Raw genomic sequence first — 22010 nt, 5'->3', positions numbered from 1 at the left:
CCTTCTCAGAGGGTCCTTCTATTAGAGGGGGGGGGGGGGGCTTCTATTACAGGTTTTACGGTAACTATTTATGAGATACTAAAATCAGCCATAAACAATCATAAATCGCATTCTATGTAGCTCCGCCCACTTTCTTTCTACGGGACAGAGTGCACAGGTGCTCTCCTACGGGCAGCTTCTTTCAATACAAACACGCGCATTGGCACCTTTCCTCCCTTAAACATTTCTTTTGGAGTCGACGACACAAATTTGTTCAATTCACTTTGAAAAGTTTTTCAATTGAAAGCATTTTGTTGTAAGCATTTTGTGTATTTCTTCTCAAATGTCGACATGAGACTAACCGCCTTGTTGCTCTTTTTACTTTCGGTTACTGTATGGGATATTGATGGAAGTTGCATAAAACCAAAAGCTACACGATCTTATGTTCATAGTCTATTTGAAAATTCTGATGTGATTTTGGCTGGAATTATATCTGGAATTTCCTATCGAGTGGACTCTTTGTATATTGAGGTAATCTAATACTTTTAAATTTGCGCCACTTTTTCTCGGTTCTTGTGAAAGATATCAAAATGTTTTCAACTAATAAAACATAGGTGATATCCTGATAAATATTTTATCAGTTGACCACTTTTTGGTATCTTTCACAGGAAATGAGATATATGGGCTCAGAGTTGGAGAGCATTCTATAAGAAATAAGTTCAGAACATTACTGTCACCCCACGAAGGATATATAAAGGACGAGAATATCTAGATGAGGGTAAGATAATTGTGATTGGCAATGTTCTGGAAACCGAGGTGAGTTTTTTTTTTCCATATCTCGAATAATTCTAGCCAACAAAGTTTTCCAGCCATGTGCACACCGTCTTCTTGCTTCTGATGTTCGAATATTCGCATTAACTAATCAACAAGGAACGTTTCTTCTGGATGCTCCAATGATACGTGTCAGTCTTCCGGTTTTCGATACTTTCTATACAATCTCCAGAAAACAAGCACATCGGAAAAGAAGAAGGACAAAACAGGGTAGGTTTGTTTGACCTCAGCTATATCGGTGACTGTAAGTGATATCGAAAATATGTCAACTGGTAAAATATTGGTGATATTATGATAAATAATTTAACAGTTGACAAATTTTTGGTATCTTTTACAAGAATCGAGATAATTGAGCTTGTGCTCGGGGTTTTATAATGATGCATCAAATACATTGATACAACAAACTACAATTTGTTTTTCAAAATTCAACATTTCAGCTTCATTTCTAGCCAAAAATCATTTATCCAGCTGAAAAACTAACTAAGTTATGGTAGTTTTAAAACCCGAGAAAAATTGGATACTCATTTTTTGAACAATTTTTCAGACCAGCATAACTTTTTTTTAGTTTTGAGCTATTCAAATCAATTTTTGGCTATAAGTTAAGCTGAAATTTTGAGTTTTCAAAATATTTGTGTTTTGAGCCAGTTTTCGTATTTTTCCGTGCTCAAAATGTACCTTTTTCTAATGGATTTTTGGTCATTTTGACCATTTTGAAGAGTCTCGAGCTCGGCTATCAAGTTTCTGATCTAGTTGAAAACTTTCTAGAGTGTGAAACAGACCTAGATTAAAAATCTTGCATTCACAGAATTTTTCAAATGTTCCTATTATTTCAGCTATTTGCCGATTTCTGAAAGACACCATTTTTGAACCGGGTGGGTGAAAATGAGCCAAAAAGGGTGTTATTTTAGAAATCGGCAGAATATGAACTGAAGTCCAGGCTGTTGAGGACCAGGCTCCTGAAAATGACTGAAAATCAACTGAAAATCAAATTTTTGTATATCTTATTGACCGGTACTGTACTTGCACTTTGAGCCCAATTATTTTGGTTTCTATATGAGATATCAAAAAATTATCAACAGATAAAATATTGGTAATATTAAGAAAAACATTTTAGTATCTTTGACAAGAAGCGAGATAATTGATCTTAAAGTTGATGGTTTGGGTAGACGTCTATTAGAAGGAGTACGGTAAACGGTATTTTCAATTTTTTTGGATGCTATCCAATTTCTAAAACTCAAAATACTTCAGCCATTTGCGAATCGTCACTCTGTCCATTCGGGTCAAAATGTGGATTAAAAACCGGAGTATGCGAGTGTAAGGCGAAGTGTCGAGTGGTCACAGATGTTGTCTGTGGATCGGATCATACATCATACTCATCATTCTGTCATTTATCAGTCAGAAGTTGTGTCCTAGCAAAGAAAGGAGTTCGTCTACGAGTGGCATCCAAGGGACCGTGCAGTAAGTTTTATATTCCACCAATTAGTCCTTCTCTTTTCTCCACCCATCTGACTCCACATAATAATCATATTGTATTCGTCTATTCAATTGACATCTGTTGCTCCTGCCATTGGTCCGTATGATGATTTGAAAAGAGAAGAATATGTTCTTTTATTCAACATGTTTCTCGCGCTTCTTCCTCCTTCTCGATTCATTGTTTGTGGTTTGGCTACTGCTCCAATGACCGAAACGACACTGCGTTCAAACAGCGGGGGAAAGAGTGCAGAAGGAAGCACGCACACCTGCCAAAAAGAAGAGAAACTCTTCTGTAGGAAACACAGTAATCCCAAAAATATACAAATGAGACTATTATGAATATGACAAAGGACAAGGCAAAGTGGTTTCGAGAGTGTGAGAAAAAAGTTTCAAGTGTTTTGACTTGTAAGAAAGTTATGGGAAAACGAGTTGATAAGAGGATAACTGATAGAAGTGTGAACGAGTAAAAACATTAGAGGCATATTTGAAAATTATAAGAAAATTGAAAGTTTAGGTTTTCCAGGGGCTCCGCTTTTATGATTTTCTTCAAAATTCTTTGAAGGGGGACTGCGACCAAAACTTTTTTTCTGGGATTTAGAATTTTTTTTGGTTTGTTTGTAATAATATCCGAAAAATACATAACTTTTTTGGGAATTGGGTCATGATCTAGATTTTAGATTTTTTTAAATTTTAGGTCTCGACCAAAATTTTAGTTTTTAGGTCATCGCCAAGTTTCGTAGTTTCTAGGCCATGACCTAAATTCCATTTTTGAAATTTTGACCTATATTTTACATTTTCAGGTCATGACCTATATTAACAACTTTTAGGTCGTTACATAATTTTTGGAATCTAGGTCACGACCTAAATTTCAATTTTCAGGCCATGACCTAGATTTCAAAATATAGACCATGCACTAAATTTTGAATTTTTCAGGTAGTGACTTATTTTTTGGAATTGGATCATGACCTAGATTCCAATTTTTCAATTTCCGGTCACGACCTCGTTTTTAGTTTTTACGTTTTCGCCAAGATTTAATTTTCTAAGCCATGACCTAGTTTTCAATTTTTCGGCCGTGATCTAGATTTCGGTTTCTAGGTCATGGGCGGATACGAGTTTCTAGATCATCAACTGAATTTTAATTTTCATGTTTTGACCTAAAATGTCGATTTTTTGTGACCCAGTTTTCTATTTTTAGGTCATGGCCTAGTTTTCATTTATTGGGTTTCCAGGTCACGACCTAACATTTTGGCTGGAGTCCCCCTATAAGCTAAAAATTGGAAAATCTTTGAGCGCTTCTATCTCAAAAACTACTGTAGATATCAAAATGGTGTTAGCTACAAAAATGTAGATCTTAAAATTTTACCCATTTTTTAGTTGACAAATTGTTTCTGGCATTTTTAGTTTTTGAGATATGCGCCTTTAAAGTAGACAAGCTAATTGGTGTTTCCTAAATGGAAATTCGAATTTCCAGGGTCTGCGCTTTTATAATTTTTCTATAATTTGAAATTGCAAACACATATTTTTAGGTCCCTGCTATTCTCAATTTTTTTCATCCTAACTTTTCCTGGTCTGATGGTTAAAGAACTTTCTAGCAGTGATGAATGGCTGATAACGAGAGCAAGTTTCAAACATCTGACAAGATTTCCTTGTCCTTTTGTGACGACAACTCGTTATCCCATTGAAATCCTTTTGAGTAGTTTTGAAGAGGTTCCCCTCTTCTTCTTTTCTTTGACTCGATAAGAAGAAGAAGGATGTGTCAGGAGACAAATTAGATTCGAGCCTTCGGCCCTGTGCTCCTCCCTTGGGTATTCACACTTTCTTCCATTTTCCGAACTTCTTTTCCTTTCTTTCCCTCGTTATGTATACTCCGTTCTCTCTTCTATATCTATTCTCATGGTTCTGTCTAGTTGATGGGTGTTACAAATATCCAAAAGGTGGAGGATTGTGGTTTCTGGGAACAAAAAAAAATAACAAAAAACATTTCAGAGAAGCGAAATCCATGCGAAGATTTGAGATGTGGTCCAGGCGAGGATTGTGTGGTGAACCAGATAAATGGGATTCTTCTCGCTCAATGCATCTGCCCGACTCAATGTCCAAATTATGGTGATTCGGTGGAATCTTCACCTGTCTGCTCGTCGCATGGTGTCGATTACCAATCTTCGTGTCATTTGAGACACCACGCTTGTGAATCAAAGACAAACATCACAGTCAAGTTTTATGGCAGATGTGGTGAGTCGGTGAACGTCGATGAAACTTTTAGGAAACTTCAAGAATGCATGCAACCCGGGCCCTGTCATAGTTTCTTTCAGAATCAATATTTTTAGATAATCTAAACTTGATATGATAAAACTTAATAAGTGCTACAAAATGATATTATTCGAAAAACTGTATCTAGTCTATGAACAAAGTTACAGAAGAAGCGGATTAAAAACAGGCAGAGCGCGGCCCAGCCCGGATTGGCTACTTTATGGCTTGTAACTTTGTTCATAGACAAGTTGAAATTTTTAAACACTATCATTTCGTAGTACTCGTCAAGTTCTATTATAGCTAGTTTGGTTGGCCCAAAACATTAATTCTAAAATAAACTACGGCAGAGCCTGCAAAGGCGCACCAAATTTTAGATTTTCTAGGCTACCAACTAATTGAGCGAAATCAGAACGTTTCGAAACAAGTTTCAGGATTCGTATAGCTTCACGTTAGCTAACTTACATCCCCTTTAAGTTGGTCGCCTAGAAACCCAAACCTTCGGAACTCTAGGCCATCAATTTGGAAATGGTATAACTCGGTTCGAATTCGACAATATGTCAAGAACATTATGTCAAGACCAAAAGGTTTCAGATCCATGCCATGGCCACAAATGTCCAAATGGTCAGACGTGTCAGTTGGGAGTGGATAGAAGACCAGAATGTAGATGTAGCGAGCAATGCTCGATGAATAGTGCGCATGTCTGTGGAACTGATGGAAAAACGTAGGTGAAAATGTACAGAATTACCCGGACTAAAAATGAAACGCCAAGGAGCGCGCGTATTTTAAAGGCGCATATCTCAACAGCTTAAAATGATAGGCTTATTTTACTAACTAACAAAATGCGTGCAATTTTAAGTTCTATATTTTTGTAGTTCACTCCATTTTCATAACTACTGTAGTTTTTGAGATAAAGCGCTCAAAGTTTGCTTTTTTTAGCTGGCGGGGTGGAACATAATTCAATTCTGTAGTAGGATAAAATTTGAGTTGTACTGAGCTGAAAGTCGGTATGCTGAAAATCAAATATTTCATCAGTAAACTGGCCAAGTTACTTGATCAATTCTGAGATGAGTTATCGTTTGTCAAAGTTGCTTCATCTCATGAAAATCACAAGAAACATTACGCCGTTCATCTTCGAACAATCATAACAATACCTAGACTTGAGGAATCGCATTGGAACGTTTTGTAGATTTGAATCAAACGTAAAATTATATTTCTACTAATTTTTGTAATCTCAAGACGGATATATCTAAAGATATACCCATTTTTATCAGTCCGGGTAGTTGTGCATCAACTCATTGAATCATAATTCATAAATGTTTCCAGATATATGAATGAATGCTTCCTCAAACTTGCCGCATGCAAAGAGCAAAAGGATATTATCATCTGGAAAAGAGGAAACTGTAACGAAGTGGGAAGTCCATGTGAGAAAATGGAATGTGGATTCTGGGGAAGTTGTGTTGTCAAACCGGATCGAACGGCGGAGTGTGAATGTCCATCGAAGTGTGAAGATGTAATGAGACCAGTTTGTGCAACGGTAAGATTACAGAAACGGGCAAAATTAGGAAAAATAAGTCATTTTGAGAATGGCGAAACTTTTGATAACGAGTGCGAGATGAAGAAGAAAAGTTGTGAGACAAAATCGATGATCAAAGTGAAATACCAGGGAACTTGTGGTAAGTTGAAGGGCTCCTAACTTATCTCGTTTCCTATCAAAGGTATGAAAAAGTTGTCAACTAATAACTTATTTATCATAATGTCACAAACATTTTACCAGTTTACACAATTTTGATATCTTAGATAGGAGCCGAGATGATTGAGCTCAAACTTGATTAAAGGTTTTACGGTAACAACTTTTAGGAATCGGAGTTTGCGCAACATTCAATTCTTGCAAGAAACCTCAAGTATGTGTAGCCGTGGATGGCAAACCAAAATGTGTTTGTCCCTCATGTAGTGATGAACTTAAAGAAGTTTGTGGAAGCGATGGAATCACATATGCAAACGAATGTAAACTCCGTAACACTGCTTGTATGACACAGAAAGACATATTTGTGAAGTACAACTCTGTTTGTGGTAATTTCTACCTTAACAAAATAACAACGGAAAATTGAGTTTCAGAAGGATGTAAAGACAAGAAATGCGACTTCTACTCAACATGTGTAGTCGGCGATAATCACAAACCAGAATGCAAATGTCCGGATGACTGTCCACTTTACGAAATGAGTCAAGGCAAAGAAGTTTGTGGAACGGATGCGGTGACGTACTCATCTGAATGTCATCTGAGAAAATCTGCCTGTCATCAGAAGAAGTTTATTGTGATGGCGTTTGAAGGAAAATGTGGTAGGTTACCGTAAAACCTGTAATAGAAGGTCACCCAACTTTGAGCTCAATTCACTCGATTCCTGTAAAAGATATGAGAAGTTTAGCAACTGATAAATTGTTAGTGGTATTATGATAAACATTTTCTTAGTTGAGAAATTTTTGATGTCTTTTACAGGAACCGAGATAAATCGGCTCAAATCTAAAAGCTAGGACCTTTTACCGTAAACAATAGAACGCTATCCCTAACTTGCAAATTTGAGCCCATTCATCTCGGTTCCTTTGAAATATATCAAAAAGTAATCAACTGACAAAATTTTTGTGATAATATGATGAATAATTTATCAGTCAACAACTTTTTTGTATCTTCGACAGGAGCCGAGAAAATTAGTCTATACTTGACAGTGCTGGTGCCCTCCTATTACAGGTTGTAATGTATTCGATTTTCACAGATTTATTTCTCCGAGAATAAATTTCCTACACTCAATTTCGTCTCTTTTCCAGATGAATGCCTTCATGTTCAATGCCGATACGGAGAAGAATGTCGTAGCGGAGTGTGCATTTGCTCCTACAACTGCCCTGCCAACCCACCACTATCCGCCAGAATCTGTGGAGAGAACGGTGTACTGTACCCCTCTCTCTGCCATCTTCAGCTAGCATCGTGCCAAAAAGGTGCTCCGATTTCCGAAATGCCCCCATCACACTGTCATTCTGCCCAGACGTCGTTCCCAGGTTTGAGCATGTTCCGGAATCCAAACTATTCTTCTGTTTCGACCGTGGATTTCTATCTCTATCTCTCTCGAGTTAGCATGGTGTCTGGTCTCTCTACTTCTAATCTCTTATCAGTTCTGAATTCTATTAGTTACTTATAAAAGCGCGCCGCCCGTGCGATTGCTCATTCGGAGCAACATGTCATAATGGAGTGTGCACTTGTCCAGTGTGCAATCTCTCCTCGGAATACCCGATATGTGGATCTGATGGGATTATATATGAGAATCAGTGTCATCTGAACACTATTTCTTGTCGAGACCAGAGAGAAATCCATGTTCTTCCACTGATTTCACAGTGCAATAATAAGAATGGTTTGGGATATCGGAGATGGTGGGGCTAACCATGAGCTGACAATTTTTCTAGATGCTTGTGAGTGCAACCGAGTTGGATCATTCGGTCATACATGTGATGAGGCTGGACAGTGCAAGTGTCGACCTGGAGTTTCTGGACTCAAATGTGATCACTGTCTACCGTCGTTCTGGGGAATCCATTTGATTGCTCAAGGAGCATTATCTTGCAGGCGTAAGAAAATTCAGTAAGAGATTTTTAATAATCGATGTGTAACTTTTAGCATGCGGATGTAGTGCTTTCGGATCAGCTAGATCGGATTGTGAGCAGACGACAGGGAAGTGTGAATGTAGAAACGGAGCTCTTGGTGACAAGTGTAACCTATGTCCCAATGGTTTTATGATGGCTGCTGAAGGTTGTGTACCTACAACTGATTACAAAACACCAAGGTAACTATTTTATTGGGTACCAGTGTGTAATCTTCTTTACGTTCGAACGATTTGTCAAAAATAGTGTTCAAAATTTTTCTTGAACAATTTCCGGACGAGATTTCAAAAAGTCGTTCGAACGATGTCAAAAAACACACACTCCAGTTTCATGTGAAGAATATAATGGCCTAACTTTCTCAATATGATTTTTCTAGGCCACCGTAGTTGATGGTCCAGAAATGATCTAACATACACCTGATGTGTTTCCTAGGCCATTTAACATGATGGCCTAACTTTTGGAGTTGATTTTTCTAAGTCACCCATATTTAGAGGCTGGAAATGACCAGATATTGACCTGGTGGGTCACCTTGGCTGTTTGGACGTGGCGACCTAACTTTTCAAGTTGAGTTTTCTAGGTCACCATGTAAATGACCTAGAAAACTATAAGGCCATTACTAGGCTGTTGCACCTAGTGGCCTAGAAAACTCACCTTGCAAAAGTTAGGCTACCATGATAAAACAATCTCGAGCACACTGATCCCAGTTTAGTGTTCGGACCGTTCGAACGGACTTAAACAATTGAATTCAGCAATTTTCGAAAATTATCTTTCGGAAAACACCTGTTTTTTCTCAGAGATTGTCACTCCCTCCGCTGCTTCCATGGAGCCAAATGTGTCCCCTCGCCAGCCAGTTTCCCGGATTGTGTCTGCCCTCAAACTTGCAATATGGATCGCCTAGGAGTGGTGGCAAACATGACAGTTTGTGGCTCTGATGGAACTACGTATTCAAATCTTTGTGAACTTAAAATGTTCGCCTGTAAGCATCAGATGGATGTGGTACCAGTTTCCATGGGAATCTGTGATGATGGTAAGGATTTTGAATGAGAGGGATTTAATCAATTAATATACAGAAAGTTTCGAAGTTTTGGATCGTCTCCAGAGAGAGCAAAACACTAAGGAGAAGAGATTAGGGTCTCCATGTTCTAGACATGAAGATTGTGAAAAAGTTAGTTTGAACTACCGTAAAACCTGTTTTAGGTCCCTGTAATAAAAGAGCCCCTTAAATTGACAAAATAAAATTCAGCTATCCGCACAATGCATAACTCGCCCAGGAAGGAAATCTGTTTGTGACTGTGGAGAAGGATGGAGAAGTCATCAAGGCATTTGTGTAGAAATTTTCAAAAAGAGAAGTTGGATTTAGGAAAAATTCTATTTAAAAACATATATAATTTTAGAATATGATCAACTAGAACTAGCCACTGATCTGAAATCTGATTGGTTTGTTTCGAGAAAAGATGTGACCAGATTCTCAAAACTCTCTTTGCATGTAAGAATTCAAATTTAGATTCCTCCCAAATTCCCCAATTTTTTAAAGATTCACCTCAAAGAGAAACGAGAAGGGACACTATTGAGAATGGTGACAGAAGACAAAAAGGACTTGGAAATCGTTCATGAAAATCGACGGATCGTTATCATGTATGTACATTTTTAAAAACAAAGTTTTAACCCAAAATAAAAACAAGAACTAGAATGAAAGTGACGCAAAAGAACGTTGCAAAAGCAACGAGAGCAACCATGAATATGGAGACGTGGTGGCCAAATGATTCAGCATCTTCTGGAGACATACAGCACGGCAACCAACCACATTCTAGCTTTTTCGGTGCTTTTGAGAGCTGAAAATTTAGAAAATATAGATTTTTGAATTTTTGAGCATAGGAGGACTCCGATCAGAAATACCGTAAACACTCCAGTAGAAGGTCATCCGAACAGTCAAATTCAAGCTCATGAATCTCAGTTATTGTAAAAGATATCAAAAAGTAATCAACTGACAAAACCAACCTTTTGGATCTTATGATAAGCATTTTGTCAGTTGACAACTTTTTGATTTTGATCGCTTACAGAATCTCTGAAATTCGATTTTCGAGAGGGCTAAAATTCCATAAAATTCAATTAAACCCCAATTTTTTCTATTCAATGTCTAGTTTAGCATCCTGATGACATTTTTGGAATCAGGAAGAGTTTTCGGGCAACATTCTTGCAGAAAAATGTTTTAATTAATTTTCGCCCTCTTCGAATCTTTTTGCAAATGTCTAATGAGATTTGTCATCTGATTTTGAAAATTACATTTGAGAAAAAGACACCTACCACACTGTCATCAGAATCATGCCGAACGCGACTGAATTCAATATTAGATCCAGGTTTTCTGGAAAAATCAATAACGATGGAATGTCTTCCACTCATCTTTTAGAAGTTTAATGATAAGAGACAGACACAATCGCAAAAATTTCTTCTTATCAGTTAAAATGGTTTCAGAGTTAGCAAAGCACGAGTCGAATCATTACAAACGATTGCGTATAATGTTAGCTTGGAGGTGAGGAATTGATGGAAAACCCTGTAATAGAAGAGCCTCGCATTGTCAACTTTGAGCTTAACTATCTCGGTTTCTATGAAAGATATCCAAAAATTGACAACGGATAAAATATTGGTGATATTATGATCAACAATTTATCAGTTTAACCTTTTTGATATCTCCCACAAACACCTGGATAAATTGGCCCAAAGTTAAAAGCCAGAGAGCCCTTTTATTACAGGTTTCAGGCTAATCGAAAAATACTCTAGATAAGTGGTTTCAGTTGAAATGGAGAAGAAACGAATTGCATTTCAAACTAAACGGAGAGATTCAAAAACACACTTTCGACGGTGTTCTGGATTCGTCTGCTAAGAAAATCTTCTTGGGTTCGGATGGAAAATGGCCGAAAAGTCGATTGTATGCAATTATTGGATTCCTAGAGATTGATGATGTTCCTGTTCGAATAGCTGATGTCAAACCATTCTGTATGATAACTTCTGAACTTGACAATTAATTCGGAGGGTGCAAAGAGTTAAGGGTCATTAGGGTACAAGACATTTTAGGGTTACAAAATACCTGAAAAAATCCGACCTTTGTACCCCCGAATCGTGGATTTTGTATCCCTAAATCACGTTATACCCCTTTGTGCCCCCGAACTGCTGTACCCTTCGAATAATCTGCATATCTTCTGGACTTTGATTTTGAAAATATTTTGACAAATTTCAGACATGACTCCGGAAATCTCCCGAATCGTTAAATTCAAGGAGAATGGATATCTGAAATATGAAAATTTGAATATGGATGTGAGAGAGAAGACGTTTGTGGAAATTGCATTCAACCGTACCGAACAAACGGTAATTTTTCAGAGGCTTTTTTTATTTACAATACTGGTCAATCAGATTTTTGGCCATTTTGACCATTTACAGAAGTCTAGAGGTCTGCTGTCAAGTTTCCGATCACTTTGAAAGTTTTGGAGGGTGTAAAACAGACCTAGATTGAGCATTTGGCATTCACAGAACTTTTTGAAAACTCCTAGATTTTCAAACATTTGCCAATTTCTGAAAGGTACCCCTTTTTGACCTATTTTTGGGCTCCGCGGCACTTTGAAATTGTGACCCTTTAAAACTAGTCATTTCGAAACCAGTCTTTTCTAAACCGGTCATTTTGAAACCGTGGCAATACATGCGGATGCATAAATTTCAGACTACGAAAACAATTTTAGAGTTTTCAAATATGCTTTTCCATCATATTCTGAAATCCGAAAAAATCCAAAATGTAATTTTTTTCAAAAATATTTGTTTGGAATTTTTGTAGTTTTTAGGATGTGTTCCATCAGAAAAAAAGCATATTTGAAAAATCTAAAATTGTTTTTGTAATCTGAAATTCATCCATTCGCCTGTATTACTACGGTTTTGAAGTGGCCGGTTTCGAAATGACTGGTTTCGAAGTGTCGCAGTTTTGAAGTGAGATGGAGTCTGTTTTTGAACGGAGAATGTGGAAAAACAGCTGTCCTTCAGAAATCGGAAAATAACTGAAAAACTGGGATTTTTAAAAAAACTCTGTGAATGGAAAGTTCTCATTCTAGGTCTATCTAACACCCTCCAAAATTCAAAGTGGTCGGAATTTTGGCAGCCAAGCTTCAGACTCCTGAAAATGATCTAAGTTGCCGAAAATCAACTGAAAATATGCCTTTCTACACCTTATCGAACGGTGATGTATATCTTTTTCATTTCAGGCCTCTTGTTTTATTGGTCTGTTCCATCTGATCCTCACACCGATTTCATCGCATTTGCCATGATCGACGCAAAGCCGCATTTCGTGTATGAGCTCGGATCCGGATTATCCTATATTCGGTATTCTATAAACTCTAATATCTCATCTCATCTTATTATTCAGAGGAGAACCGATCCCATTGAACTCTTGGCATACTGTAAGAATTGAGCGATTCGCCAAAGACGTTTCAATGTATGTCAACGGAACACTTGCAAAGAAATACACATCGCAGAGCAAAAATGCGCATCTGGATATTCTGAAAAACGATGTTCTGTTCGTTGGATTTGTGCCAAATGGAGAGATTTCTCATAAAGTTCGAAAGTTGAATGTTCCATTCGAAGGAGAGCTTCAGGAGCTCAGAATTAATGAGCTACCCGTCAATTTGATTTCTGTGAGTATTTTTTTCCAGCCGACAATTATATTTTAGCGGCGAACAATTGAAAACTACCCGTTATTATATTTTTGTTTTGGCTTTCTTCTGCGTGAGATTATGGCAGCATTAGACGACGCCTTCTGAATCTCAGCTTTTCAAAAAAAAACAAAAAAGCGAGTCATATGATTTCATTACGTTGAGTGTAAATGTTTTGAATAATGAATGAGGGAGAATGTGTTGCAAAACCTTAAAAAGAAGGAGCAGCTGACAGCCTAGAGTTCCATTTTAGGTTGATTAAATGACATCGAGGTCAAAGAGTTGAGTTATTCTTGGAGTCAGACATCCAACGAAACAAGATGATTCTTGATGTGATGGGAGAGTACTTTTTTGATAAATTGGGTTTTAGATATTCTGATATATTGACATCATCATAAGGAGAGAAAAATCATTATCATGGGATCATCAGAGATCATAATTTCGAAAACTTGGAAATATGTCTTCGGGAATTAGTAAATGTTTTGTAACACTCCTAACTTTGAGCCAATTTTTCTCGGTCCCTGTCAAAGATTTAAAAAAGTTGTCAACTTATAAACTGTTAATCAAAATATCACAAACATTTTATCATTTAACACATTTTTGATAACTTGCATAGGAATTGAGATAAATTAGCTCAAGTTGACATTATGGGAGCTCTTCTATTACAGGTTTTAGCTATGTGAGGGTTTAGGTAAGGATTGGAAATCTCCTGGATTTTGAAAGTTTTCAAAAATTCAAAAAGTATTGAATAGCTCTTAAAAAGCGCTACACAATCATATAAAAACAATCTTATTTAATTTTTGTAAATTTTGAAAGTCATTTGAAAAATGGGTCTAAACCTGATTTTGTAAACATTCCAGTGTCTTCAGGTAAGAGTTGCTTAAATGCTTAGGATTCGCTTAGATTTTGAGATTATTCAAAGATGAAAAAAAAACTAAATAGCTCTCAAGAAGCTCTACAAAATCATATTAAACACAACACTAATACAATTTAGTAAAGTTTTGAAAAAATTGTTTAAAATCGGTTCCCAAAATTTTGCCGTGTCTTCAGGTGAGGGTAGCTAGAAGACCTAGAAATCCCTCAAATTTTAAGTTTTTTTGAATAGATCTTAAAAAGTGCTACACAACCATATAAAATATGGCGTTCAGTCAATTTTTGTAATTTTTCAAAAATCCGTTTAAAATCAGGCGAAGAGAACCAAACCCAAAGACCTGGCAAGCTAGATTAAAGACGACGTTGACTATAGAGGAGCCAGTTAGAAAAATTGTCTCACTTCATAAATATCGCCTTTCATATAATATCCATGATTTCATTAAGTAAATGACTCCAAAAGCATCATATTTCCGTTTTAATCTTGTTTGCTGCAGGAGGAGTTTGCTTTTAGAATTTTGAGCATTTCCCACGAAGTTTACAACTTTAAAATGAGAATATTTTGACCAACAAGAGCTTTATTGAGTGGGAAATTTAAGAAAAAAGAGAAAAGTGAGATTATCAACCGAGTCTGTAGTAGGCGTTGGCACTGGCGCGGCTCAAACTCTCTGTTCTCTTCTGTCCAGAACGGCTGGCTGATGGCATTTGCAGGTGAATGTTTCTCCAGAAGTTCTCGAGACTTCTCTTTGGAACTTCGCCAGCCATTGGGTACGAATCTTCCATCTCTGAAATGTTTGTCTTCTTGTTTACAAATTTGCTGTGGGTTCAAATATGTATCCCCTTGTATATATTTCTAATTATCCGCCCCAAATTTAATTAAATCTGTCTTCTCTGCAGAAGTCCCCCTTCCTTATTTTTTGGGATATTACAAAAGACCCTCTATGGTATTCATGGGAGTCTCCCTAGAATCGTTTTCTTGGTATTTTTTCTTCAAGTCCCAAATTACTGATGCATTAGAGAGGAAAAAGTTGAAGGCCACAAGCTCAAAAAAGGGGAAAAGGAATTTCTTTGAATTGGTGCACTCGTCATCATCAATTCTCCCGCTAGCTCAAATTATCTCTTGTTCCCCTTCCTCTATTTTTCTAGATGATTACCCAACAAAAGAGTTCAGAGATCTTTAGAAAATGTTTCATGTGGAACCAAAATCCACGAGGAACCAAGCATTCCCAACTTTAAGCCTTTGTACCTCATTTTCTGTAAGAGATATCAAAAAGTGGTCAACTGAGAAAGTGTTTATCATAACATCAAAAATATTTTATTAGTTGATCTCTTTTTGGTATCTTTCGCAGGAACCGAGAAAAATGAGTTTGAAGTTAAAGGTTGGGGGGGGGGGTGTTAGCTTGTCCATTCTATTAGAGGTAGCTCCAACTCACCGTACAAAAATCCGTAGGAAACAGCCAAAAGGGCAAAGAAAGCGACGATAACGGAGAAACGCATTTTTCAAACAGCCGTGTGGAATCGGGTGAGAATGACTGGAAAAAGCGGATGAGAAGGAGGAGTGAGCACAAGAGAGGGGGCGGAGCCAAAAAAGGGTGGAGCCAAGGCGAGAAAAGGGGAAAAAGAAAACCTCCTTGAGGGAGCAAAATACGTGATGATGAGTAATTTACAAGGAATAAATAAGAAAATGGGTGGAGGTTGGAGCCTCCAACCTGGAGGTGGAAAAAGAATTAATTGAAAAGGGAAAAGTGCAAAAAAGGGAAGGTGTTTACTGGCCAGAAGCATGAGAATAATCTTTGAAAAAAAGAAAAAAAAAACTAATTATTGCTTCCGTTTTTTTTCGAACAGCGTTGTTTTGTCAAAAAAGACTTCCGAAAATGGAAGTCTCGGGAGAGTTACAGAAGCCGGGCGTTCCGCTTCAGTTATAACTTATTTTTCGATCTCAAATAATAATGAATACAAAATTTTGAAGCTTGGTGGGAGGGTGACAGAACAGTTGGAACTTAAATGGTTCAGTTTTCCTGATGAGGGAATACTGTATATGGCAGATTGAAATTTTGAAAAAAAGGTTGAAATTTTGAAAAAAAAAGATTGAAATTTTGAAAGTTGAAGATTGAAATTTTGAAAGTTGAAGATTGAAATTTTGAAAATTTAATTTAAAAAATATAAGAATTTTGAGCGCTTGCATCTCAGAAACAACCTTAGTTATCACAATGGTGTAAACTAAAAAAATGTAGATCTTAAAATTTTACATTTTTAGTAGTTAGAAAAATTTTTATAGCATTTTTAGTTTCCGAGCTATGCGCCTTTAAAGTACGCGTGCCTCTTCCCTTGTCTATGTTTCTCACTGCGCGGAAATTCAAATCCTCGTAACCACCTTTGTTAACCACCTTTGCTATAATTTTGAATTTTTTTCGAAGATTTCGGACGTTTTTTTTTAAATTTTTCTTCAATAATATTTGGAAAATACATTTGTTAAAACGTTTTACTACAATGAAAATTTCGAATCGGAGTCTTCGTTTCACCTTAAAAAAAGCAAACTCTTTGATCCGTTATATCTCAAAAACTACTGTAGTTATCATAATGGTGTAAACTAAAAAAATATATATTTTGAAATTTGAAACCTTTTGTTAGTTGGCAAAATGTTTCTAGCTTTCTTAGCTTTCGAGATATGCGCCTTTAAATTATTGCGCGCCACTTAACCCAGCTAAAAATGGAGTCATCTTTTTTTTTCTTAATTTCCTTATCCAAACTCTGATTTCCGATTCGATTTCTTTTGCCTCCGATATCATTTCCTTATTTTATTTTGAATGACTAAACATTTTCTGCATTTTCTGTGTTTGAGTTTTCATTCGAGCATCAAACCATACAATTTTAATTCATTTTATCCTTTTTGAAGAACAAACCACATTAGTATTCCACCCACACCCGTGTTCAAATGTTTATTGGGGGCCTTTTGAATCCTTCTTTTTTCAGAAAAATTTGATTAGATTTTTAAAAGAAAATGAAATTGAATGGATTCAAGAATCTTAATAAATCTCAATCACCAATTGAATAGGAACACAAAGAAGAAGCTGAAAAAACCAATTATCCGGAAAAAATTAGAAAATAATAAAAAATCCATTTTTCAGGGAGTATCAAGCGAGGAAATGGAACGGATTGATTTGAAGGAAACGGATGAAAAGGAGTGTTCGAAATGCGATGGTGCTTGTTTTGAAAGGAAAGGAGACATTGTTTGTAGGCAACAGGAAAGTGAGTGATCACTATTTTTCGAAGAAGGAACAAAATATTTGAGAATGCATGGAAAAGTGTTACCTTTTGAGGAAAAAATACATTTATTAGGGAGAAATAAAGGTCAAAGTTTGCATTACTCAGTAGATATTTATCTTTTGTCGGGTGAGAGGGGGAGGGGGGGGGGGCAGCCAAATGAATTAAGAAAAAAGGAAATGAGTTTCTTTGACCTCCGAGAAAAGTTTTCTTATTCAAAACAAGTTGATTCATGACTCCAAGGATACAGTGGTATTTGTCAAAAACTGCCACCGGATGAGCCTGAAGGGAAACTACCGTAGTCCAAAAAATGCCCATATATTTCGCCTTCCTTGAAGATAACGCATCTTATTTTGTTTCCTTGCTCCCCTTGGAAAATTAGTTCAATTTATAGAAAATGAGCCTATTGGCTCAATTTCGGTCTTCTCAGCTTCATGTACACCCCCTCCCCAAAATAGAGACCCCAGAAAATTTTGACATGAATTTTGAATTGTGTATGAATTGAGAACATCATGACGTCTTCGAGAAACATTGCCGTATTTTTGCTTCCTTTTTTGTGAGAATGAAAAAGAAAGCTATAATTAATGGAGAAGGGGGATAACGAGTTGAAAACAAAGAACAAATGGCTATAGCTGAATTCTTTTTTTCAGATGATGTGCGAGGAATTCACATTAACGAACATGACGCTCTCGTTTACCCCAACAATGCCACTTTTTCGTAAGTTTTAAAGCGGGCCTCCGACCAAACCCCGCGCAGTACTTACTATTAAAGGGGCATATCTCAAAAACCAACAATGCTAGAATCATTTTGCCAACAAACGAAAAGTGTAAAATTTCAAAATCTAAATTTTTGTAGTTTATACTCTGATAACTACAGTAGTTTTTGAGATACAAGCGCTCAATGAATTTGCTTTTTTTCAGCTTGAATGGAGGATTCTTAACTTTCAACCTGCCATCTACAGTGAAAAAAATGCAAAATCTTTTAGCCCCTGTATCTCAAAAACTACTGTAGTTATCAAAATGGTAAAAACTACAAAAATTTAGATCTTAAAACTTCACACCATTAGTTAATTGGCAAAATGTTTTTAGCATTTTTAGTTTTCGAGATATGCGCCTTTAAAGTGTTGCGCGGGAATTCAAGCACTAGTCCCAGCCTTTTTAAGCAAAGTTTTGAAAGGGAATTTTGACTTTTTGTTCGAAGTTTGTCGCTATAATATTAGAAACGTACATAATTTCTCAGACATTTTTGGAGTCCCACTTCAATCTAGATCAACGCGGAAGGAAGATTAAAATAGCAATCCCTTCTTTTTTTCAGGGTTTCTTCCTCCAAGTCTTCAAATTTCTCCTTCGAATTTCGGACTCTAAAACAATATGGTAAGTCTATCAAATTTTCGAAAAAGTCTTCCTCCTCCAGAAAGATTAAGAAACCAATTCAATGTCATGATGTAGTTTAGTGGTGCATTTGGCACGTTTTTATCAATCTAAAATACAAATCCAGATAGGATTTAGAATGTTAAATCTCCCGTCACACATCACCTGCGGGGACTTCTCAGAAGGCGTTTAGCGAAAAAAAACAACAGCAAATTTGCAGGCGTTCTGTGGTTGGAAGGAGCATGGAGTCAGGCTGAGGATGGAGGAGATTTCATACTTGTTTTTATTGACGAAGGGAAATTATACGTGGGAGTGAATCTGGGAGCGGATGTTCATCTGAAACCAATCTCCACAAATGTTACAGTAGCTGATAATCACTGGCATTCGGTTGCATTTAGAAGGTAAGGGGATATTGATCATTAGAAAAGCTGTATAACGACCGGCCACGGCCGGCCCATGTCCGCTTTGACTACGGCTGAGCTGGCAGTGACCGGTTTCGAGTTCCCAATCTGTGAGCGCTTGTATCTCACATGGAATGACTCCCAAGTGTTACCTTCGAAAAAAATCGAGACCTATGTGGTTGGATAGAGCGTAAAAAGCAATTTTAGATTCCAAACGGAATAGTTGGTAAAAAATTTTTTTTGGGAGTTATGGTCCAAAAAGTACCAAAAAATGCCTAAATTTTCAAAAAATCATAACTTTGTCAGTTTATGTCCGTTTGTTAAAATTTAAAAAACAGTAGATAGACAATTAATTGAACATTTGAAAATGAAATTTTTTAATTTTTTTCCTATTGATTGGATTATTGATTTTTTGAAAAAATCGAAAAAATTTTCAATATCTCAAAAATCCTAGGTTAACTTTTTTTTTCATTATGACCATTGAATTCAGCACATTTAATTTACTATAGAAACATGTTAATACCCCGGGGGAACTCATGCTCACACAAGTTATGCCGAAAAATATCGATTTTTGGCACTTGGCTGCTTTGAATTCGTTGTCCTCGGCGGCCGGCATGGTGAGGGGCATACTTGTTTTTGTAATTTTTACTTGCGTATGGTTTGCCTAGAGTGTTTGAAATAGAATCCTGCGACATACAAAGTCAATTTTTCAAATGCCGTACCATTTCTTAAAATCATCATCTTGAAAAAAGCAAAATTTTGACATGTGACAAGGCACATCTATAGTTAAACTTGATAGAAACGGCCAAACTCATTTTTTAACATAATCAGAAAAACATAATCTTATCAACGGTTTGAACAGAATTTTGATTTAGGCCCTAGAATCAAAAATATTTACGATTTTCCGAGTCTGACCCCTATTTTTGGTGAAGTGTGACATGTGACAGGGCACATCTATAGTTAATCTTCATGGAAGTAGCCTGACTCTTCTTTAAACATGATTAAAATGACAAAATCTTATCAACGGCTTGAACAGAATTTTAAATTAGGCCCTAAAAATAAAAATATTCACTGATGATGGGACATCTTTTGTTTTTGATCATAACTTGAGAACGAAAAAAATATCAAAAAACTGTTAACGCCATTCAAGTTGATTCCACTTTTTCTATGTTATTGTTTAATTTTGAATCGAATGGCAAAAAACTTAAAAAATTTTATTCTCAAATGTTCAATTGTCTATCTACTGTTTTTTAAATTTCAACAAACGGACATAAACTGACAAAGTTATGATTTTTTGAAAATTTAGGCATTTTTTGGTACTTTTTGGACCATAACTCCCAAAAAAAATTTTTTACCAACTATTCCGTTTGGAATCTAAAATTTTTACGCTCTATCCAACCACATAGGTCTCGATTTTTTTCGAAGGTAACACTTGGGAGTCATTCCATGTCAGAAGCTACTGTAGTTATCAGAGTACGAAAGTGAGTACGAAAGAGTACGAAACTACGAAAATGTAGATCGTAAAAATTTACAGCCTATTTTAGTTGGCCAAATGTTTTTAACATTTTTTGAGATATGCCCCTTTAAAGAACTGCGCGGGAACTCAAATCCTTAGTTTTGCCCAACCTTGATAATCAGGATAAAAGATCAACTAATGACTTGGTTAAATTTTGAACAAACAAACAGCAGCTGAAATCTAGTCTAGTTTGCAATTCTAATTAGTCACATGCCTTCCTTCCTCCCCCTCTATTTTTTACCGATACTATCTTTCATCTGTGCTCTCGTTTTTTTTCTGATCGATGTTCTTCTGAAAGGCCATTCAGAGTTCCGGTAAATACATTTTACGCCTCAACGATCTCGTGGATTTCCGCGACGAAAGTGCTCATCTATTTCCCCCGATAAATCTGAGAAGGGGGGATTGCATGCTTTTTGAGTGATTATGTAGTGTCAAAAATCACACCAAAAAACAAAGAAAAGAACCCAGCAATTTCAGAAAAGAAAGGAAATGTGAATTGTGGGTGGATTCGAAGAAGATTCTCCACGTGGTCGCTTCTCCTGGAGACACGAATCTCGATTCGAATGGATTGGTCTATCTTGGAGGTGTCAATCCAAAGAAACACAAGCTCCTCAAATCGCTAGATCTTACGAATCGGTTTGTGGGATGTGTCAAGAATTTAAGAATTTTTGGGAAGGAAATTAACCTGCTCGTGGATTCTCTGAAATCCGTTGAGACTCCAAAGTACTGTCATGGATAATATATGTTATTCCCCGATTTTCTTTTTCATCTGTATATTAATCATACCCATTATTTTTCTTATTCCCATGTTCTCGAAAAGCTACAGGTGATATATTTGATTGATCATAGAATTTTATATAATTTTCATATTCAATAAATCTGAAAAAATGAACACATACTGAATAGAAATATCAAATCGATTCTGGAGAACCAGAAGCTCAGAAATTTCCAATGTACACAAAAAAAGAAGAGGAAACAGTTAAATGGGGACACAAGTTTTTATTGCACTAAAATGTTTAAAAGACATTATTTTTCCACTATTGCAAATTTTGTTGAAAAACTGAAACTCCAAAAAACGCCGTTTAAAATTTTTAAAAGTGCGCAAATACGGACGAAGATTCGAATTCCCGCGCAGTACTTTAAAGGCGCATATCTCGAAAATTAAAAATTATAGAAACATTTTGTCAACTAACAAAAAGTGTAAAATTATAAGATTTACATTCTTGTAATTTACACCATTTGGAGAACTACAGTAGCTTTTGAGATATTAGCGCTTTGAAAAAAGAGGTTCAGGGACGAGGATTTGAGTTCCCGCGCAGTGAGAAACCTAAGCCATTTTTTTTCTAATTGGCGATATTGACGGATTTTTTTCCAATTTTTTTCCGGCGCTGAAAAACGTAAAAAACAGTCTGACACCTAAAAACGCTTCTCGTCGCCGTGGCCTAACGTTTCTCACTGCGCGGGAATTCAAATCATCGTCCCTATTTGCAACCACTATTTTTGAGTGCTTGTGTCTCAAAAACTACTGTATTTATCAAAATGGTGTAAACTACAAAAATGTAGATGTTAAAATTTTACACTTTTTGTTATTTGGCAAAATGTTTCTAGCATTTTTAGTTTTTGAGATATGTGCCTTTAAAGTACTGTAAGGAATTCAAATCTTCGTCATTATCCGGCGTTTTTCGGGTACTTCGATTTTTTTGGAATTTTTTTGCAATGATATTAG

The 22010-nt window shown here is 36.4% G+C and overlaps 2 protein-coding genes across 2 annotated transcripts; one reads left to right on the top strand and one right to left on the bottom strand.

Moving 5' to 3' along the window:
- Positions 1–330: 330 nt before the first annotated feature.
- Positions 331–21023, top strand: Cbr-agr-1 (the record flags this gene model as incomplete). The annotated part of the gene is made up of 29 exons (XM_045242071.1): positions 331–510; positions 703–795; positions 849–1020; positions 2059–2268; positions 4270–4512; positions 5122–5251; positions 5854–6064; positions 6113–6203; positions 6388–6600; positions 6646–6867; positions 7351–7578; positions 7713–7928; positions 7981–8139; positions 8189–8354; positions 8967–9199; positions 9243–9337; positions 9416–9521; positions 9567–9658; positions 9707–9807; positions 10645–10702; positions 10965–11166; positions 11408–11535; positions 12380–12534; positions 12578–12845; positions 16862–16982; positions 17648–17714; positions 18312–18370; positions 18588–18768; positions 20762–21023. The coding sequence occupies 29 exons, from the start codon at positions 331–333 to the stop codon at positions 21021–21023; spliced, it is 4662 nt and encodes a 1553-aa protein (XP_045094467.1).
- CBG11148 lies at positions 14355–14516 on the bottom strand (the record flags this gene model as incomplete). Its single annotated transcript, XM_002630377.1, has 1 exon — positions 14355–14516. One exon carries the CDS (start codon positions 14514–14516, stop codon positions 14355–14357), a length of 162 nt encoding a protein of 53 aa, XP_002630423.1.
- Positions 21024–22010: the final 987 nt, after the last annotated feature.

Source organism: Caenorhabditis briggsae (genome assembly GCF_000004555.2).
Source record: "Caenorhabditis briggsae complete genome, chrII, whole genome shotgun sequence".
Taxonomy (NCBI): Eukaryota; Metazoa; Nematoda; class Chromadorea; order Rhabditida; family Rhabditidae; genus Caenorhabditis; species Caenorhabditis briggsae.
This window is presented reverse-complemented; position numbering and strand designations above follow the sequence as displayed.